The sequence below is a fragment of the Carlito syrichta genome, unplaced genomic scaffold, assembly GCF_000164805.1.
Source record: "Carlito syrichta isolate Samal-C Ts95f unplaced genomic scaffold, Tarsius_syrichta-2.0.1 Scaffold316198, whole genome shotgun sequence".
NCBI lineage: Eukaryota > Metazoa > Chordata > Mammalia > Primates > Tarsiidae > Carlito > Carlito syrichta.
This window is the reverse complement of record NW_007260294.1, coordinates 919,517-938,773: the sequence shown is the minus strand read 5'-3', so window position 1 is coordinate 938,773 and position 19,257 is coordinate 919,517. Positions and strand designations below refer to the sequence as shown.

The 19,257-nt window shown below is 47.8% G+C and overlaps 1 protein-coding gene across 1 annotated transcript in view; it reads right to left on the bottom strand.

The window, feature by feature from the left end:
* The window catches only part of SLC25A13 (solute carrier family 25 member 13), a 145,921-nt gene that overhangs the window by 55,102 nt on the left and 71,562 nt on the right, over nucleotides 1-19,257 (bottom strand). The window contains exons 9-12 of the mRNA XM_021706896.1: nucleotides 18,094-18,178; nucleotides 17,134-17,292; nucleotides 4,842-4,894; nucleotides 3,415-3,495 (exon numbers count right to left, since the gene is read on the bottom strand). Of these exons, the coding sequence (XP_021562571.1) occupies nucleotides 3,415-3,495; nucleotides 4,842-4,894; nucleotides 17,134-17,292; nucleotides 18,094-18,178 (378 nt within the window). The remainder of the gene's footprint in view (nucleotides 1-3,414; nucleotides 3,496-4,841; nucleotides 4,895-17,133; nucleotides 17,293-18,093; nucleotides 18,179-19,257) is intronic.

Here is a 19,257-nt window from a genome sequence, read left to right as displayed (position 1 = left end):
GTGGGGGAGAGAGAAAGAAGGGGAGGAGGAAAAGGGAGAGGGGGAGAGAGGGGGAGAGAAGGAAAGAGAGAGAAAGAGAAGAGAGGAAGTGGGGAGAGAGGGGGTAGGGGGAGAGAAAGAAGGGGGAAGGAAAGAGGGAGAAGGAAAAAAAGTTAGAGAGAGAGAAAGGGAGGGAGGGTGGTTGGGCTGATGGTAAGGCAGACAGAGAGGGTGTTTATCGACAGTGTGGAGTGCTAAAATATTTAAGTTTACTCAGTATCAGGTGTAAATTTCAATTATAAGCTGCCCTTGATCTTGGCCTGAAGAAATGACTATAGTTTAGGGAAGGTGCGGATACTTGGAGCAGGGAAGGTTGAGGGTCCAGGCATCTGTCAGAAGTCCCACAGCGGCTGGCCATGTTTAGAATGCAGAAAGCCAACTTGGGGAAAACTCAAACCACAAGGAATCCTGGTAGACAGAGCATGTGAACTGTCTTTGTACCCAGTTTAGTTTTTTTGTTTGTTTTTTTGAGTTGGCGATTCACTCTGTCGTCCAGACTGGAGTCCAGTGTCACACTCCTGGCCACCACAATCTCGAACTGCTGGGCTCCAGCAATCCTTCCACCTCAGCCTTCTAAGTAGCTGGAACTACAAGTGTGTGCTACCATGCCTGGCTAATTGTCTTTTAAATTTATTGTAGACACGAGGTTTAGTCAAGTTGCCCAGGTGGGTCTTGAACCCATGGACTCAGGCAATCCACTCACCTCAGCCTCCCAAAGTGCTGGGATTTTAGGCTGAGCCACCGAGCCTGGCCCCTAGTTTAGTTTTGAATGTGCTGAATCTATCACTGCTGTTGAGTATGAATCTCTAAAAATGTGCAGGAAGTTGAGGTCAAATTTTTAACAGTTCTCTTAACTAAAACTAATCTCATGCGGGAGAAATGAGTTTAAGTATAAAATCAAAATAACCCTTTTACAGATGTCAGTGAAACAGAAGGGGATTTTGCAATCTCTTCAGTTACAAGTTTTAGTATGTCAAAAATATTAAATTAAGGAATGGGATACACAGTATTCCTTTCAGTGCCTATGATTTTTTCCCTCCACGATTACCATTACTTTTATTTTTCTAAAAATAATAATAAAACAGACTGGTGAACTGAGAACTATGAAGTTGAGAGGCTATGAAACAAAGATCTCCCTGCTTATTTTCCTTGTTTCTGCAGAAAACAGAATATAAAACAGAAAAGGCCTGCTCAAAGAAATGGGAAGCTTGGGTCACCAGTGCAGCAGTCAGTTGCTGGCACTGATTCTTGCTAAAAAACGCAAGGTGAACTCCCCAGGGACCCAAAAGTCAACATCTAGAATGCTTGGATGAACCAGAACGAGGAACAGCTCAGGTGATACACAAACTCCTATGACCCTTTGTACTCCCAGCTGGACATCCTGGGCTGCAGAACGCACAGTGACTTTTGAGAGTGTGTGACCAGCTCCATGTATAGGGAAGGCCCCGCCCAAGCCTGCAGAGAGAGACATCGCTGCCTAGTCACACGCACACTAAAAATGGTGTCCTGGCCTCCCTTGGAGATGGAAAGGAGCCTGGGCTGTTTGCTGCCTGCAGGATTGCTTACCTGAAAGTAACCTCTTGCTTCTCAAAACAACAACTTAGGGATAAAAGCCAAAATGAGCAGGAGACCCAGATGGTGAGGACAAGGCCTGCCTGTCTCTGAAGATGGGGACGGTGAGCTTCGTCACTCAAGTATTTTAAGTAGTTGCAAAACCCAAACGGCTCCACTTTAAGCCTGTGTTTAGATGAGGCTGGGAAAGGGCCCCACGTCTTTGCAAGAACCAAGCACCGCTTCTGATGCCAGTCTGCTTTGTGTTTGAAATGGGCGACCACATACACAAAAACAAGACCACCTACAGATGGCACCCAGGCGGTGCGTGCCACGGCCAGTCTCCCTGGCACCCAGACACGTGTGCCGGCAAAGCGCTTTCAACCCAAAGAGAATAAGCCTCCGGGCACCATGCCACAATGACTGCCAGAATCTTGCAAAGTATCACATAGTTAATTTTATATTTTTAAATCTTACAAAGATCTATAATCATGTCTTTTCAGCAGGTTTAAAACCAAACTTAAACAGAAAAAAAAAGGCCCCACCTGACCTACCGCCCTGCTGTCTCTTGGGGCCCACAGCAGTCTGTGGGACTGGGCCAGATGAAGCCCATGGATACATTATTTAAAAACAGAAAATCTAGTTACCAAACGGAAGCCGTGCAGTTGCTATAAATGCAGAGTGCTCGCGGGAGAGTGGTTTCTGCAGCTTCCAATACCCTCTTTGATTATCACTGTGTCCTGCCTTTTTATGTAGGACATTAAAGGCTCCTTCTTCCCTCCTGAATACTCCTAATGTTACAGAGCACAGGACCCTGCCTGGCCATCTCTGACAGGTCAATGATCAAACAGAGAGCCGGGCAGTGGCCAGATTCCACCCACCTCTTCAGAATGACCAGGGGCAAGGACTTCTGTGCCGTTCAGCGCCAGCTAGGACAATGAGCCCTTTCCACGCAAACATTTAACATTCTCAGACATCTTCTCACCTTCCAAACTCAGTGATTTTTCAAGAAGAAAATTATTTTAGGAATACTGTTTCCTGCCCAGAGCAAATCGACTAAAAAAAAAAAAGACCCCATCTTTCTTGTAAGAAAAAATACATAAGTTTAGATGGAAAAAAATACCAAGAGTGAATTGCCCGAGTGATCAAAGTCTGTTTACCTGACCCACCTTATCTCGACCCAGCTCAAGTCTTTGTATCAGAGTTCAGTTTCCGTAAAGCACTCACATTCACATGGACGAACCCAACGAGGTCAGCGAGATACGCTGCTTTGCTGAGGTTAGGTCAGGGTGCAGGCCATCTGTCCCCACGAGAGACAACTGCCCCAGCATTTGCCGATGCAGAGCACTCAGTCAGCTGTCCCCAGTCATCCCCAGAGCTGCCCTCCCACGAGCAAAGGAAGACGAAATGGCTGCTGCCACTGCGAGGCCAAGCAAAGCGGGTGCTCTGGGACGGCCTTTAGACTAGAGTCTTCATGCCTGACCCAGCAGAGGGGCCGTGAGAAGGAACATCCTGAGAATGCACTTTAGAAAAGGCAAGCAAAGACCATCAAAAGCCAAACACTGCTGCCACAAATGGTTTTCATTGCAGAACGGGCCGCAAGCACAGGCGAGCGAACAGGCACGCCTGGCCAGGCAGGGCATAGGGAACATTGACCCTTCCACCTTGGGACGGTACCTGTCCAGGAGGGCTGGGTGCTCGTGGAGCCTCTGCCCATGGATGGGATCTGCGGTTAAACAGAAACCTCAGTCCACACCCGCTGACCGTGAGTACAACAGGTGTGGGAACAAGGCTTTCCAACATATAAGTCTGCAAGGTACTCACACAGCCTCCAGCAAGGATTTCCGCTGCAAATGGGACCGAACCGTCCTTGTGCATAAATTTATCCCGCACAAAATCATTCACCTTGAAGAAAAATATTTATAGAAGCTGATGAAAAATATAAAGAAAGTCATTAAACACTTATAAATATGCATCTGTCAATATATGTTATTTCTTCCTGTCAGTCTATTGGAATAATCATAAACTGCACAGATTAGCAGATCTTAAAATAGTTTGAGAAGTACTCTTAATAGCATACAGGCAATTTTTAAAAATAAAAAATATGTATGCAGCCCTGATGTTTCAGGGCGAAAAACTAAAAGACAAATGGCTTACAAGCCCCAAATTCAAATATGTCCTGCAATGACAGTAGCTTAAGAAGGAGGCTATGTTGACAATGGAGATAACACAAAAACATACATTTTATAACTTAAATATTGTTTTGTAAGGCTTGATTAAGAACCATATTCAAGTCTTCTATCAAGGATTAATTGAAAACAGTACTCATCATGGAGACACATTTGGCTGAGCAGATATTTCAGCAAAGTAGAAATTCAGTGTCTAAAAATTCCTCAAGGATCATCATCAAAGAATATTAATCGCATTAATTAATTAAGTATACTATTCTCAAAATGATATGTACCACAAGGAATTTTAAGTAACAACCACATATTTTTGGCAGACATAGGCCAGAGACAAATATTAGCTGTCACAAGGTCACATAATAAAATGGCAAAAGAATTCCAGGCTCTGAGGTTCCGTGGCCCACTTTAAAACCAAAGCTTTCCTTTCTGGGCTTCGTGGCCTTGGTGTACTTGGTGATACAGTGCCTGTCCATCCCCCCATGCACTTTAATTGAGTCCCCGCCGAAGCCAAGTGTGGACAGGTACAGGGCGAGTGGTCTACTAGAAAGCTTAGCTCTGGCTCCAGCCTAGACACTCCAGCATCCAGCTTTGGCAAATGCCCATGGACCAGCCCTAAATGTGAGTTCTACAAGAAGCAGGTGGACCAGAAAAAGTGCACATTCTGAAGTCAGAGATGCTTGAGCTGTGCGAACACAGGCAGGCTATGCATGCCCTGGGGGACCTCAGTTTCCTTATCTGTTAACTACAGGTCACACTTTGCTTGAGATTAAAACCATAAAAGGTAAAGTGTGGCAAATACTGTACATGGCAGGTATTGAAGGATACTGAGCTGCTACTGCTGTTGGGACAAGAATGACAGCAACCACCAAATATCTTCTCCAAACTCACTATCACGTTTTTGGATGTCCAGTGTTAAATGGGAGTACATGACAGACAGTGTGTGGTTGGTGCCACTTAAATTAGCACCTCGGAGGGAACACACACCTGCTGTTTCACATAAGAATACCCACTCGATGTCTGAGTATGTAAGTTCCCTCAATGAGACACTCCGCTCAAAAGACTTACTGTAAGTTTTATGGCCTTTTCTGGGGCAACTCCCAATAACTGCGGCAACAGACCTAAAAATCAAAAAAAAGTAGCAGAATTTTAGATTAATTAGCATCAGTCCAACAAATCAACAGCTCTATAGACTGGATGACCACCCCCAAACTGCTTAATCTCTGGTGGAGTTTTCTGCTATTACATTTCATGAGAATATCGGAAATTAAACGTGTAAGCATGGACTTCGCACTGCTGTAGCAGGCCTGAGTCAATCCCCGCCTGTGTTCCGGGCTGCTTGCATGTTACATGTGGCAATAGGACCCATGGTGTAGGAAGTTCCATGCCCCCAACAGTCTGCCCCTTGCCCTCCCACTGAACCAGTGGACTTCACTGAATATGTATATTTCCAACATCTTTCTCATCCTTGGGAATCACTCACCATTCATCCACTCATTCCTTTAACAACTGTGACTTGGTGGTGAGCAGGGGAGACAAGACCAACTCAGGCTTACTTGCTGGGGCTTAGAGGAGGGTGAGGATATTCTGAGGAGGTGACAGTTGGGGAAAAGGCATTCAGAGGACGGGAACAGACAGGGCACAGAAAGCTGAGGGGGCTTGAGCCTGGTAAGCTCAAATGTGAGGGATGATGTGGACGGCCTCACAGGAGCTGCACAGAGAGAGCCCCACGATGGGCCGGGGTTCTGGGCCTGATTTACTCTCACTTGGATGAGAAGCCATTGAGGGCCTGAAGCAGGAGAACGATGGGCTAATTTATGTTATTAACAGGTCGCCCTGGCTGCTGTGTGGAAACCAGATAAGACACACAATGTGTGTGTGTGTGTGTGTGTGTGTGTGTGTGTGTGTGTGTGTGTGTCTCGAGAGGAGAGAAGGAGACAGAATGAAAAGCCAGGTTTGGCTGTTACTGCTTGGTTTTCAGCATGAACGATGGGGAGACGAGGGTGCCTGTGGAAAGCGACAGGTGTGGGCAGACACGTGGGCCCTCAGTCCTGGGCCCAGGAGATCAAGGAGGTACCCGGGGCACCATGGGGTGTGGCCTTCACCAGGGAAGGGTCACTTCTGGGCAAGGCAGTCAGAACGGTAGGGGATATGAATGTCTGAACAAAAAAGTCACCACTTTTAATTGTTCTAAGAAAAGAAAGGTTTTTTTGTTTGTCTTTTTGAGTCAGAGTCTCATTCTGTTGCCCAGGCTGGAGTATAGTGGCACATTCACAGCCACCACCGCCTCAACCTGCCGGACTCAGGCAAACCTTCTGATCCAGCCTTTTAAGCAGCTGGAACTATAGGCATGTGCCACCACAGCGAGTTAATTTTTTTTATTTATTGTAGGGATGAGGTCTCGCCATGTTGCCTAGGCTGGTCTCAAACCTGTGGGCTTGGCAATCCTCTCGTCTCTGCCTCGCAAAGTGTGGGGATTACAGGCGTGAGCCACTGTTTTCAGCTAGGAAAAGAAAGTTTTAAGACTCATCGATGAATGTCTTTTCTTGGAAATGCCCTCTAAGCTAGCCCTTGTCACACCGACTTCCTGAGGGCCTCATGGTGTATCCATTACCAGGAGTGCCATTTCCTCATCCATCTCCATGAGGAGGTCCCCTTGAGGCCGCTTCTGAGGGACCAGTCCCGCCCACACTCCTCCTAGGGGCAGCCTGGGGCCAGGGTTCTCCAGCTTAAGGGTTGCAAGTACCCAGCCTGTGGTGAGTTTTTTCAAGAAGTCCATGGTTTCAAACGCAACGCAACCTTCTTGCAGAGACAGACAGGTGGATCCACAGACCAACAGTCCTGTGCCACCCTCCTGATGTCACAGCCCTCTGCTATAGCTGGGCAAGGCCCCACCCTTCAGATGGGACCCAGCCTCCACTCACCAACAGGCTCGCCTTGCCCAATGTCAGTATCCCAAGGAGGTCAAGTGCAGTTTTCAGTTTTATTACTGTGTAGATGCCCTCACAACTGAGAAATGTTTCTCTCTCCTTATGGCTTTACAAAAGGGGGAACAAAATATACCACAACAGCTACATGTTTTAGAAAGAACAGAAGAAAGTACATTTCACTGTGGAACTATACAGTGATGAGGATGCTGATCTAATGAGAATGCTCATAATGCTTATCATGTGCCAGACACCACTTAAAGCATTTCATTAACGCATTTAATCCTCATAATCACTCTACAGGGAAGAAACTAAGACATACAGAGATTAAGTAATTTGTTTCAAGTTCCCTAGCTGATAAGCAGTGGGACCGGGGTTCAATCCTGAGTCCTCTCACTCAAGTATCTAATCGCTAGCACTCCTCGATGGAGCATGTGCTTAACATGCAGGCGTGTATCCACATCCCACACACAGCCCCATGTGCTCACTTCCACAGCCCACTTACTACCTTGTAAGCATTTGAATCTGCACCCCTTCTCTGGGCAGCCATGTTACCTGAGCATGCCTCATCCTGAGGGCCACAGCTGGCTGGGCAGTGGGAAGAAACCAAAAAGCTATGCAGCTCGTGGGTCACAACCTGGACCCTAGGGTCTGGTAACCAAAAGCAGAGCCAGCCAATCAGGATCTTTCTCCAGGAACAAAAGAAGAGTCAGCCAATCAGGACCCTTCTTTAGGACCAAAAGCAGTGCTAGTCAATCAGGATGCTTCTCCTGGACCAAAAGCAGAGCCAGCCAATCAAGATCCTTCCTCCAGGACCAAAAACAGAGCCAATCAAGACCCTTCTCCAGGTGGTAGCTGAAAGATCTTTGAGACAGTGGAGCCAGTAAGACAGAGGCACAACTGAGAGAATGGCTCATGTCACGAGGTCAAGGATGCAGAAACCAAGGATAATCAAAGAAGTGGGTTGGCTAGCGGAAAAAAATGTGGAGGGGTAGAGCCACCCTGACCTCCGGTCCCACTGAGACTGGGGCTCCCTTCCTCAGATCCCTAAGAGATCTCTGTGATCCTTCTTACGTGAATGGTTACCAGGAGCCCCCGTGCCCTCCCTGGTGTAAGTGGGGCTTTGCTCTTTACAGTCTAAGTGAGCCAAGGCAGCCCTCGAGGGAAAAGGAATGAGCCATTCGGGCAGAGGAGGTGCACCCACTGCAAACCAGCATCTCCCCAAAGCTGCACTCAGACATCCAAACATTCATCTACCGAGACACCCACAGCATGAGAAGGCTGGGGATACCTGACAAAGGGCAGCACAGGGTTCTACTAGCAGCATGTGGCATCCACCTGCTCATGTCTTCACATCTGAAAGTCCCATTTCACACTCTACATTCAGGTCAAGTACCAAATGTTTAGTTAAATATTTACTTGCTAGATGTATTTTTCTCATCATTAAATTGTAGACCAAAACAGTGGATGGGTTGAAAGCACTGTGATTTAAATGATGATCTCTTGTCTCCATAACTACCCCGTGACAGTCTTTTAAAATGACTAATAAAAAACAGCCCACAGAGCCAAATGACTACAGTGTAGCTACAATCCTCCAGCCAGCCGTTCAAGCTATCGAGATTTATCTTTCTTGCTGCAAATTTAGTAATGATTGTGAACAGCAAAAACAAAGAGAAAACCCTGCATTAAGACTAAAAGGAAGGCAACCATAATTATTTGTCCAGCACGAACTCAGTACGTGCCTTCTATGTGTGCCTGGTCCTGGGAGGAATTGGGTTAAACAGATATCCTGCTCCCATCTCCCCCACTCCCCCAAGAGATCCCAAGTTTGGAAGGAAAGGGAGCCCGGGTTGTCTCTGTGTGCCAAGCAGGAGACAAGCCACTTTATAATGGAGCTGCCACATACCAGAGCCCAGGAGCATCAAAAGATTCAGAACCAGTCACTCTGCCTCAGGAGGGAGGGAAGCATCAAGGAAGAAGGGCTGTTTGCTCTGGGGCTTTTGGGGGTCAGCAGAAGTTCACTGGAGAGGAAAATGGGGACACAGGGGTCCAGGTAAAGCAAACGGTGTGTGCAAAGGCACTGAGGTTGCAAGGCTGAGGCACAAAGCCAGGGCACAGAGACTGTGGCTGGATCACAGAAGGCCTTATGATACATCATAATAGTGATGATAACAACAGCAGCCAGGGCCTGGGGGCACTTGCAACATGCTGGGCACTACTCTGTGTTTCACACAGATGAACACACTTGGTCTACACAAGCACCACACTCAGTGGACATTATTTTTATCCCCAGCTACCAAAGAGGAAACCGAGCCAGCTTCAAGGCTGCTGTGGCAGCTATGCTGTGCACAGTTGTTGGTCCCACTGGTGGCCTGGCTCCGGCACCTGAGTTCTCACCTCGTACACTGTCCACCTTCTTGGCCAGGCCATGCTCAGGTACACAAAGTGCATCCTGCCGATGCATGGAGTGGCTCTGAGAGCAGAAAGTGAGCTTCCAAAGAAAGCTCCCAAGAAGGTGAAGGATGCTGGCAAGGGTGGAGGGCTGAGGCGGGAAGAGGAGGTGGGAGGCTGAAGTCACCGATCAGCAAGCTAGCAAAGCCAGGGTTCCTTCCATACAGTGGATGACTTCAACTCGGTAAGATTAAACTTACATAGACCCACTCCTGGGTGCCAGGCCTGAGGGGAGCACTCAGGGAAGTGGCGGCTAAGACCCATTTGCAGTGAGAGCCCTGGCTAAGCTGGAGCACAGAGGGGACTTGGGTTATTCGCCCAGGCTACCACACAGGTGGTCTTGCCACCCTCCATCCTGGGCCAATGCTCCTTGGGAAGGCCATGACCTGTGGGACAATGAAAAGTCAGGCAGGCATTCCAAGGACCCTGCTTCACCTCAGCCTATGAGGAGCAGGGCGATTTGGCCCCAGTGCCGGCAGCAGCCAACCCAGGGGCAGTCATGGTCACATCTGAGGGCAAGTGTGTGGGACACCTGAGGAACATGGCAGAAAAATCAGGTTTCGAATATAAGATGCTTCTGTTGGGTCCTGGAAATTCATTTTAACCATTGAAATGGAGAACGGACGTATGTCATTTCTAACTTGTCAAAACAGCAGTCCATTTCTCAGCTGGCTCTGGTGAGGTTTATGCATACGGTGAGCTCTCTAAGCTTCTTCTTTTAGTCGGGCTCTGTGAGCACACATGGCAGTGCTGCCCTGGTCATTCCATGCTACCAGGAGGCTGCTGATGTGGGAAAGGATTTACAGGGCACGGTAGTAGTGCAGTGTTTTGTCTTCAAATTTCATAGGCTGGAGATGGAAATCTTGCCATTCCCTCTGAATCCAGGCCCATGTGTAGCCCGCGAGCTTGGAGCTAAAGGTGGGGGCCAAGCTTCAACCCAGCCCCACCCCCAAAGGAGGTGCCCCCAGAGGAGGCAGACCCTCTACCCAGGGCTACTACACAAGACTTAAGGACTCGTCAGAAACAGACTGGAATTTCAGAGCTGGAAGGACGACTGGGCAGTCAGGGCCAAGGCCTGGACATGGGCCCTGGAGGCAGGCGGCCCCGGGCTGGGCCCCCACGTCTACACCTCTTCCACGGTGAGTGACCTTGCAGAGTTATTCTTACAACTCTAGGTCCTTGTTGGTCATTTAAGGATGCTTATGGTCATCCACAGAGTCTACTCTGGTACATGTACATGAAGGGCAGACACTCCTCACCTCTAGTATAGCGTGTTCAGAAGACGAAATGCTGCTTTCTGCCTGTCTTCTCAAGGCAGATCCTTGATTTCTTGTTTACCAGAGGCAGTTTGGCCTGAGTGATGTTCACAGTCCAAAATAAGTAAGGAGCATACAGTCCCCATGACACTCTGCCTGTCTCGGAAGAACTGTCCCCAAGCAGGGTAGAGTACATAAGGTCTGAGAGCGTCTAGGGACCCTGCTTACTCCAGGCAAAGATAAGGAAGAGGCACTGACATCACAACACATCTCTAACAATGTTTTTTGTTTTTGTTCTTTTTGAGTCAGAGTCTCACTCTGTCGCCCAGGCTGGAGCACAGTGGCATGTTCATGGCTCACGGCAGCCTCGACCTGATGGGCTTAGGCCATACTTCTGCCCCTGCCTTCCATGTAGCTGGAACTACAGGCATGTGCCACCATGCCAAGCTAAGTTTTTGATTTATTGTGGAGACAAGGTCTCGTCAAGTTGCCCAGGCTAGTCTTTAACTCCTGGGCTCAAGCAATTCTCTCACCTCTGCCTCCCACGGTGCTGGGATCATAGGCATGAGCCACTGCACCTGGTTCCAACAATGTTTTTAAGCCAAAACAAAATCTTTTCATGAAAAGTTTAGACCTTTCTCAGGCTCTGCTGATAAGCAATTTTCACAATGTACCAGGCGGCAGAAGAACCCAGAGCTGGCAGCCAGGTTGCTTGCTGGGCTTCAGTTCTAACTCTGCTGTTTGTCACCTGTGTGCCTGTGGGCAAGTCACCCAATCTCTTAGTTTCCACATCTATAGAATGGGAATAATCATGGTACCATTTTCACGGGGCAGCTGTGAAGACAAAATAAGTTGACACACACAAAGTCCCCACTTATGAACACACGGTGTTGGGAGCCCGCTGGAAAGAGCTCAGAGAAACCATAGTGGGAAGCCAGGATAAGGGACCACCATGATCTGCATGCCAAAGGACCCCTGGGGTAAGCCTAGCCGAACACAGAAGCCAGGAGGCCACCAGCAGGGACAGAATCTGCCAACACAGGTGACACTTCCAGTCCTGCCTCGGTGTAGACAGAAATACACTCCCATAGCCCTGGGGAGGTTTTCGGAGAGTAAGGCATGGGTAGGAGGTACTTAGGGCAGAGTGGGGCCTGGGGGCCTGATGGATTCAGAAGACGCCCCATTCCAGAGGCTGCAGCCATGGCTGGCACACTGCTGCATCATCCAGCTTCTATCTGGTGGCGCCCCCTCCTGTGTGAATTCTTACCCTCCTGACCTCACCCAAGATGCCTACACTTGCCACGTCTTCCAGAGAGGCTCCTGTGCTGTCAGCATCAGATTGACCTTCCTTCTGGAGCCATCGGCCTGCGCCCTGCCAAGGCTTTCATTTACCTAGTCTTTCTTCACCTGCTCAGCGTCCTTCCTCCTCCCATCACATGCCCCAGGCCTGAGGCGTTCCCCTCCTCCCCACATCAGGATCCTCTTTCAAAGCCCTGAGACCAGCCTGCTCTGCAGGGCTCCCTGGGTGGCTACCCCAGGTGCTCAGACCACAGAGCTGGGGAGTAGCTGGGACAAAGGCCAAGACTCAGTCACCTGCTTGCCCAGGTGAAATGGTATGACACTCACAATCTCAAGCCAGTCTCAGCTCGGCTCAGGGCATCTGGGAGACTGCGTGCAAAAACATGAAACCAGTGATCCCAGTGACAGTCTAGAAACAATCTGGTCCCCTGACCACTCGACTGTGGGGCTTTCTGGGGTGAAGATCACTGGAGAAAGGCTCATTGACTTTCCAGGGTCACCTAGGACAGACACCCTGGCTGTCTTTCCTGGGATCTGAATTATTTCCCTCCCGCTAAGGTTTAGCCTGTTTCCCTTGTTTCAGTTTTGGCAATGACAGGAGCTGTCATAAATGGTCATCCCAAGGCATGGAACGAGTGCTTCATCAACCTTCTCCTCCGTAGTATACGTACAGTTCCATCCTCTGGTCATGGTCCCTAGTTGTGCCCCCTTAGGTTCCAACATCCTGTGCTTGCTGCACTGGAGAGTTCTGAAGATTTGATAACCCAACCCATGACCCATCCATGTCTTCTGCTGATTCTCATTTACCAAATATAACCAAACACAAATCTGAACTTTTCACAGCTTAATACCCTAAATGAAAATGAGCAGAAATTGGCCAAGAAAACAAGACTCAGACCAAACCACTTAGCATTCATTAAAAGTTTTGTGGACACGGATGGACACTAGTGCAATTTGTGGATTAACTGTGCTTTGTCCTAAGAGGCACATGTTCTTAAGTAATACAAAACAAGTCAGGGAAATTTCAACCAATTCATTTTGGTGCTAGAATTTATGTGATTATTTGTATCTGTGAGAATGACACAAGAAGAAAGAATCTCACTGTAAACCCACAGCATTCGGGTTCTCCCTCCTACAGAACCATCAACCACGGAGGAGACCGAACTTAACCCAGCTGCCTGGCAAAACCTCCTTCTAGAACATAAGCGTATCAATAACTTCCTGAGACATCACCACAGCATCCTCTAGATGTCACCTTGAGAACATTCCAGCATGGAAGATGACTGCTTTGCACCACCCAGGTAACTTGAAATAGACACATTTAACACTTTACAAGTAGGCATCAATGGGTTTACCCATTTTTTTGTGTGCCAATTTCCTCAAAGGTTAAGTACTGCTCCAAATTAAGTTAAATTCATTAACTGATCTAATTCCTTCTTCTGGAAGATTTTTCTTTAGGGCTTCTCCCACCAACAGAAACAAAAACCTTCCTCTAAGAAGTATTTCCGATGGATCCTGAGTTCCCTCAGACACATCTTTCCCCCCAAGATCCTCTCAGAACATTTTTCAGTTCCTAAGGCTGCTCACCTCATAGCCTGAAGCATCTGAGGGAGACAAATGCAGCAAGGTTTAAAAGCAGAAATTAGTTATTCCCAGAAGGTGAAGAGGATTAATTACGGATGATTACCCAATCAATTGTTTCTCTTTAGGACACTGAGGCCACAGCAGGCCATAGTGGGGTCTCCTTTGGTCATGCCGGTCATTCAAACCAAATGAGCTGTCAGGTAATTCATTAAAGACCCAAGCACCTGAGCAGTTAAATCACCCTAGAGACCAAGCAGGAAGACTGTACTAGGGGCTCAGAGAGACCTGGGTTATCTCAGGTGCCGTTTCCCTGAAACAGACAGACTTAGCCTGAGGTTAGGTGTTCAAAACTTCCCCCAAAACAAGGGAAATCAGCCATTTTCTTGTACACACACACACACACACACGTGCTATATATATATATATATAGCAGACTGCGTTATAGAGAAGGTTTCAGAGCCTGTCTCCCAGGACTTTTAAGGGGTTCTTTTCCAGAAACCAAAACTTACTCAAAACATGAGGAAGAGACTTCAGAGACAGAGAAGCAGAGCTGGGCAGATGCACCCAGAGCAGACACCACTGACTCACAACAAGAAAGTCACCCGGACTTGGCACGGGGACACCGAAGGCCTCACCAGCAGGCCCACCGCCACAGTGCTGGGGCTTCCTTGGGACCAGGGCACCACTACAGTCTCTGGTGATACCCAATAGCTCCAGGGCTCTGTGCAGAAGCAGGCGCCCCCACCTCCCCAGCCAAGGGGCAAATAGCTGAGGGAGTGGCGGTGGGGGCAGGAGTGTTCTGCAAAAGGGAGCTCTAAATACAAAGCAGCTTCTTGGACTGTTGTTATAAGAAAAAAAAAAGAATGGTGGAGAGAGGGACTTGTGAGTCTGACAACAAGGGCCTATGCTGCAAAGCCACCTTCTTCAGGGCCAACGGCCAGCTTTTTTTCAAGTATACACAAGGGTAACTTTACAACAGGGGAGAGACCTCGTGTGTGCAACATTCCCAGATCATCCATCCAGGACACACCGGCAATGATGTATGTCTTGACGGAGAAAAGTGTCATGTTCAGCAAAATTCTCAATACAACCATGGAAAAATACACTCCATATTCAAAACATGTTTCTAAGTCACAGATATGCTCGAACACTCCCAAATATCACTAGGCAGCAAGTCTATATTCTCAAGATTTAAAATGAACAGTTTCCCCTGCAATAATTTTATAAGTAATAGCATTACACTTAAGGAGAAATATGCAGAGAATTACACACAGGCATTTAGAGCTTGACTTGGTACATCAAGGTTATACTACTGAGTCTCAGAAACACTTCAGTTTTTTTTTTATTTCTATTATAATTTCTAAAATTAACAATGATGGCTTCTCCTAAGCACCCTGCATTTTCATCTGATCTCTGTCTTGCCCAACAAGCATGTGTAAATATATAGTTACACACAATTATTAATGAATGATTATGTGCCAGAAGCAAGAAACGAAAGAAAGAAAGTTGACCCCGAACCAAGCAAGAATAATCATTTCATAGCAATGTTGTAAGTAATTATTATTTTGGAAAACCTGAACTGTTAGTTATCTGCTTCTCTCAAGATCCAGACTATAGAACAGAACTAAACCAAAGTTCTACACTCATCTTTTACTCGAAAGTCGTCTACTAGGAGAGAGAAGCTATCAGTAGGATACAGGTGACCCTCAGAACCAGTCTCCTGGGCACACCCACTGGCCATTCTGACACATAGCCCAGACCAGCATGCCGCCCTGAGGCAGGCTGGTCACCTGGCTGTTTCTACCCAGGAAGAAAGTGAAGGGCAGCCCCCCTGGAGCCCAGTGAGCCTCTGTCTCTGCCTGAATGAATACTTGCCCTTCCCCGAGACATGAAAAACAGTCATGCCCATTGCAGAGATGTGGGAACTGAGGTGTCAAGAGGGACAGCGTCTTCACAGCCCACATGCGCTCAGCACTCAGGGCTCAGGCTCGCTCCAGGGGAATCAAGAATCAGAACTGTAAGGTATGGTCACAGAGGAAAAAGGAGGGACTCAGAATGAAAAATACCCCAAGTCAGCTCAGACACATGCACGACACCGGCAGCACTGGGAAGGGTTCTTGTGACTCCAAAGGCCCCTGGATGCTTAGCCCAACACCAAGAAAGTCTATGAAGTCACTTCACGCAGCAATGCTGACACTCAGGCATCGGCCCAGATGTGAGGCTCAGAGTCTTCAAAAAACCATCCGTAGGAACAGGTGAGGTGGTCACTTTGACCTGACTGCTGCCAAGTGATATTCAACTTGTACCACTTGGAAGCCATTTCATTTGCAAGGTTGTTGTCATAGGGGGAGGGGCAGTATAGGTTCCAAATGGGAGACAGTGACCCTGTAGGATCATGATCAATCACCAGGGGTCAGAGACCTTCCAATACCAGAAGAGACAGAGGCGGAGAAGGAGGAGAGGAAGCACAGAGCAAAGATCAAAGGGCCCGATGGGGGCTGTGCACCCACACAACAGGACCTGCCCAGTGGGGTCTTCTGGAGGCTGAACCTCCTAGCTTTGAAGGGGAGAAGCTTCTGAAAGGTTATTTTTGCTTTTTAACTTGGGTGCTAAATTTGAAGACTGGAGTCAGCAGATGGCAGAAGAGGCCAGAGGCCCAGGTTTATAGGGTGCCAAAGCACTCAACACCTTCCACCTAGAGTGAGCACTGAACACCCACTCCCTGGAGAGAGCACTGAATACCCTCCTCCTGGGGTGAGCACCCCTATGGGACAGGTGGGAGAAGCCCACAATCTCTGCAGCTGCCAACTTGACAGTGCCCCAGCTTGAACAGTCTTTTGATGCCATATTTCAGTGGATGCCAACACACTCTCCTTTTTGTAGAAGGCAAACGGAAACAGAGAAGTTGGGCGCCACGTCTCCTACTGCCAGGGCCGAGGGAAAGGCAGTCAGGGCCCGAAGGACCTTCTCCAAAGAGTGATGACATACTCTTTGCTACTGTTACCGTTGCTTAATGACCTTAGGTGGTCAAAGGAGCAGGTGGAGACCACAGGGCTACCCAACTATAGTGTGGTACACTTGGGCTGACCGTCAGATGAAGCAAAGCGGTAACTTGAACTGGGGAAGAGACCGCAAAGCAGGGTTCCCTTGGGTACTACTTGGTAGTTACCTGCTTGACAGACTTCTTTGTGGTCTATTCCAAGAGAATCATTAATACCCAGGAAACTTTGTTCTGTTCCCAGAATGTCTTTCCCTCTGCTGGTGGTAGAGTACGTCAAGAACACAAACAACATGAGCCTTTAAAAAACTTACTTTGAAAGGCTGAGACAGGAGGATCGCTTAAGCCCAGGAGTTTGAGACTAGCCAGGGCAACAAAGCAAGTCCTCATCTCTAAAAAAAGTCAAAAAATTAGCCAGATGTAATGGCGCACACTTCTAGTCCTATCTACTCAGGAGGCTGAGGCAGAAGGATCTCCTGAGCCCAGGAGGTGGAGGCTGCAGTGCGCCATGATCGTGCCACTGTACTCCAGCCTGGGCAACACAGTGAGACACTGATTCAACCCCTGCTCCCCCCACAAAAAAAAAAATCACTGAAGATGTTTTTGAAAATAATGTATTATTTTAGGACATAAAGCATGTAACGGAGCAATGGAAATGACTTTCTGGCTATGGGCTATGTGGATTAACCACACCCTGGGTGCCCAAGTCAATTCTATCGAGTGGAGAGTTGAGAAGCTGCCTTGACTCCATGCTCGGCCTGTCTCTCTGGTTCATTTCAGGCACTGGGATGGGAAACCCCACCCAACTCCCATTTCACCTCACGTGAGCTGGGCACAGCACTGACCTCTGTACAGTCCAATGAAGCCTTCGTAACGCAGCACCTTCTTAAAGCAATCAAAGCTGTTCTTATACATGAGTTCTCCCACAAAAGAGCCCGTGGACCGTTGGTTCTGCATTCGAGTTTTTACAAGGTCAATAGGATACACAGCCGTGGCGCCAACAGCTGAAGTGAAACAATACCGACATTTCAGAAAGAATGAGGACAATTGTAGGGAAATAGGAGTGGGTTCAGGACAAAGAAAACAGAGGAAAAAATCAAGTTTTACATGTATAGATTTTAAAACAGTGCTACCTTTCTATACCCATTATAAACAATTGTGGGCTTTTATTCAAGTATTCCCCTATAAGAGAGGGCCACAGACAGTTTAAATAAAAAACACAGTGCTAAAGCCTAACCTCATTATTGTGCTGTCTAAAAAGCCTGTCTATAGGAAGTGGGGGAAGAATGCCACTTGGAAGTCCTTGACACAAGCAGGTATGGGAGAAGGAAACAGGGACAACCTGAAATGGGAACAGGGAAAGTGAGATGGGGACAGGGACACACGTGAGATGGGGACAACAAGCAAGATGGGGACAGGGACAAGCGAGATGGGAACAGGGACACGTGAGATGGGGACAGGGACAAGTGAGCTAGGAACGGGGACACGTGAGATGGGGACAGGGACAAGTGAGATGGGGACAGGGACAAGCAAGATAGGAACAGGAACACATGAGATAGAGACAGGGACAAGCGAGATGGGGACAGGAACACATGAGATGGAGACAGGGACAGGCAAGATTGGAACAGGGACAAGTGAGATGGGAACAGGAACAACTGTTTCCTGTTTTCTTCCCTGTCTCGTCGGCGTACCGGTACGTGGCTTAGGCAAGGCTACAGCAGGCTGCCTCGACTGGTTGGGAGGGAGCCTCTGGGAAAGGACAGCAGGAATAATGAATGTAAGATGGTCACTCATGCAGTACTGACCTCCAGCGATGGAGCCCAGACCAAACCTGTAGGCCGACTCCGCCACCTGCAGGAGGACTGGCCGGGCCGCTGTGCCTGATGCCCTCTGCTTGGCACACGGGAATCCGAGCACAGGGAAATAGGAACCGAAAAGGGGGAAGACAGAACAACACACGTCATTCTTACAACTTGCCCTCTGGGTTCTAAATCAGGGATAGAAGCAAAAGGGGAAGGCAGGGATGGATTCCACAAGTTCCTGTTACTACAAGTTTTTGCTACTGTTTGTGTTTAAGACCAGATTTTAACATAATCAAAGCCATTCTATTTAAAAATAATGTCATGAATGTATTTTCAAGTGTTCAACTCATGAGTGATCAAAAAATGCAAATTTAAAATCATGAATCAGACATCATTTGTCATCAATCAAACTGGCAGATTTTGGTCTGTATGTTATTTTTGTTTCTGTTTTAAATGATGATACTCAGCCTGGAAGAGTTGATAACAAAAGGCCTTCTCAAATCTCTACTAAACCAAGTATCAACTGAGAGAAACTGGGTAATGTACACTCAAGCCCTTAAAACATACATAGCCTTTGACTGCGCAATTTTACTTATAAAAAGTTAGGTTAGGAAATCATCATACACGCAAACAAGGATACAGGAAAGCAGCAGTTAAAAAAAAAAAATTAGCCGTGCGTGGTGGCATGTGCTTGTAGTTCTGGCTACTTGGAAGGCTGAGGCAGCAGAAGGATCACCTGAGTCCAGTAGGAGGAGGCTGCAGTGGCCATGAGCGTGTCACTGCATTCCAGCCTAGGTGACAGAGTGAGACTCTAACACACACACACAAAAAGACTATTTTAAGAGTAAAATTTTGGGAAACAGCCTAAATGTCTACTAAGGGAGGACTGCAGCATTAAAACAGTGTGCTGTAACTTTCAAACAAAAGTGTTTCACAAAAAATGATATTGTGAAAGAACACCTGATATTAAGAAAAATGTTCATGGCCGGGCTCAGTGACTCAACCTGTAATCCCAGCACTTTGGGAGGCCGAGGTGAGTGCATTGCTTGAGCCCGCGGGTTCGAGACCCGCCTGGGCAACTTGACGAGACTTCATCTCTACAATAAGTCAAAAATTAGCCGGGCGTGGTAGTGCACGCCTGTAGTTCCAACTACTTGGAAGGCTGAG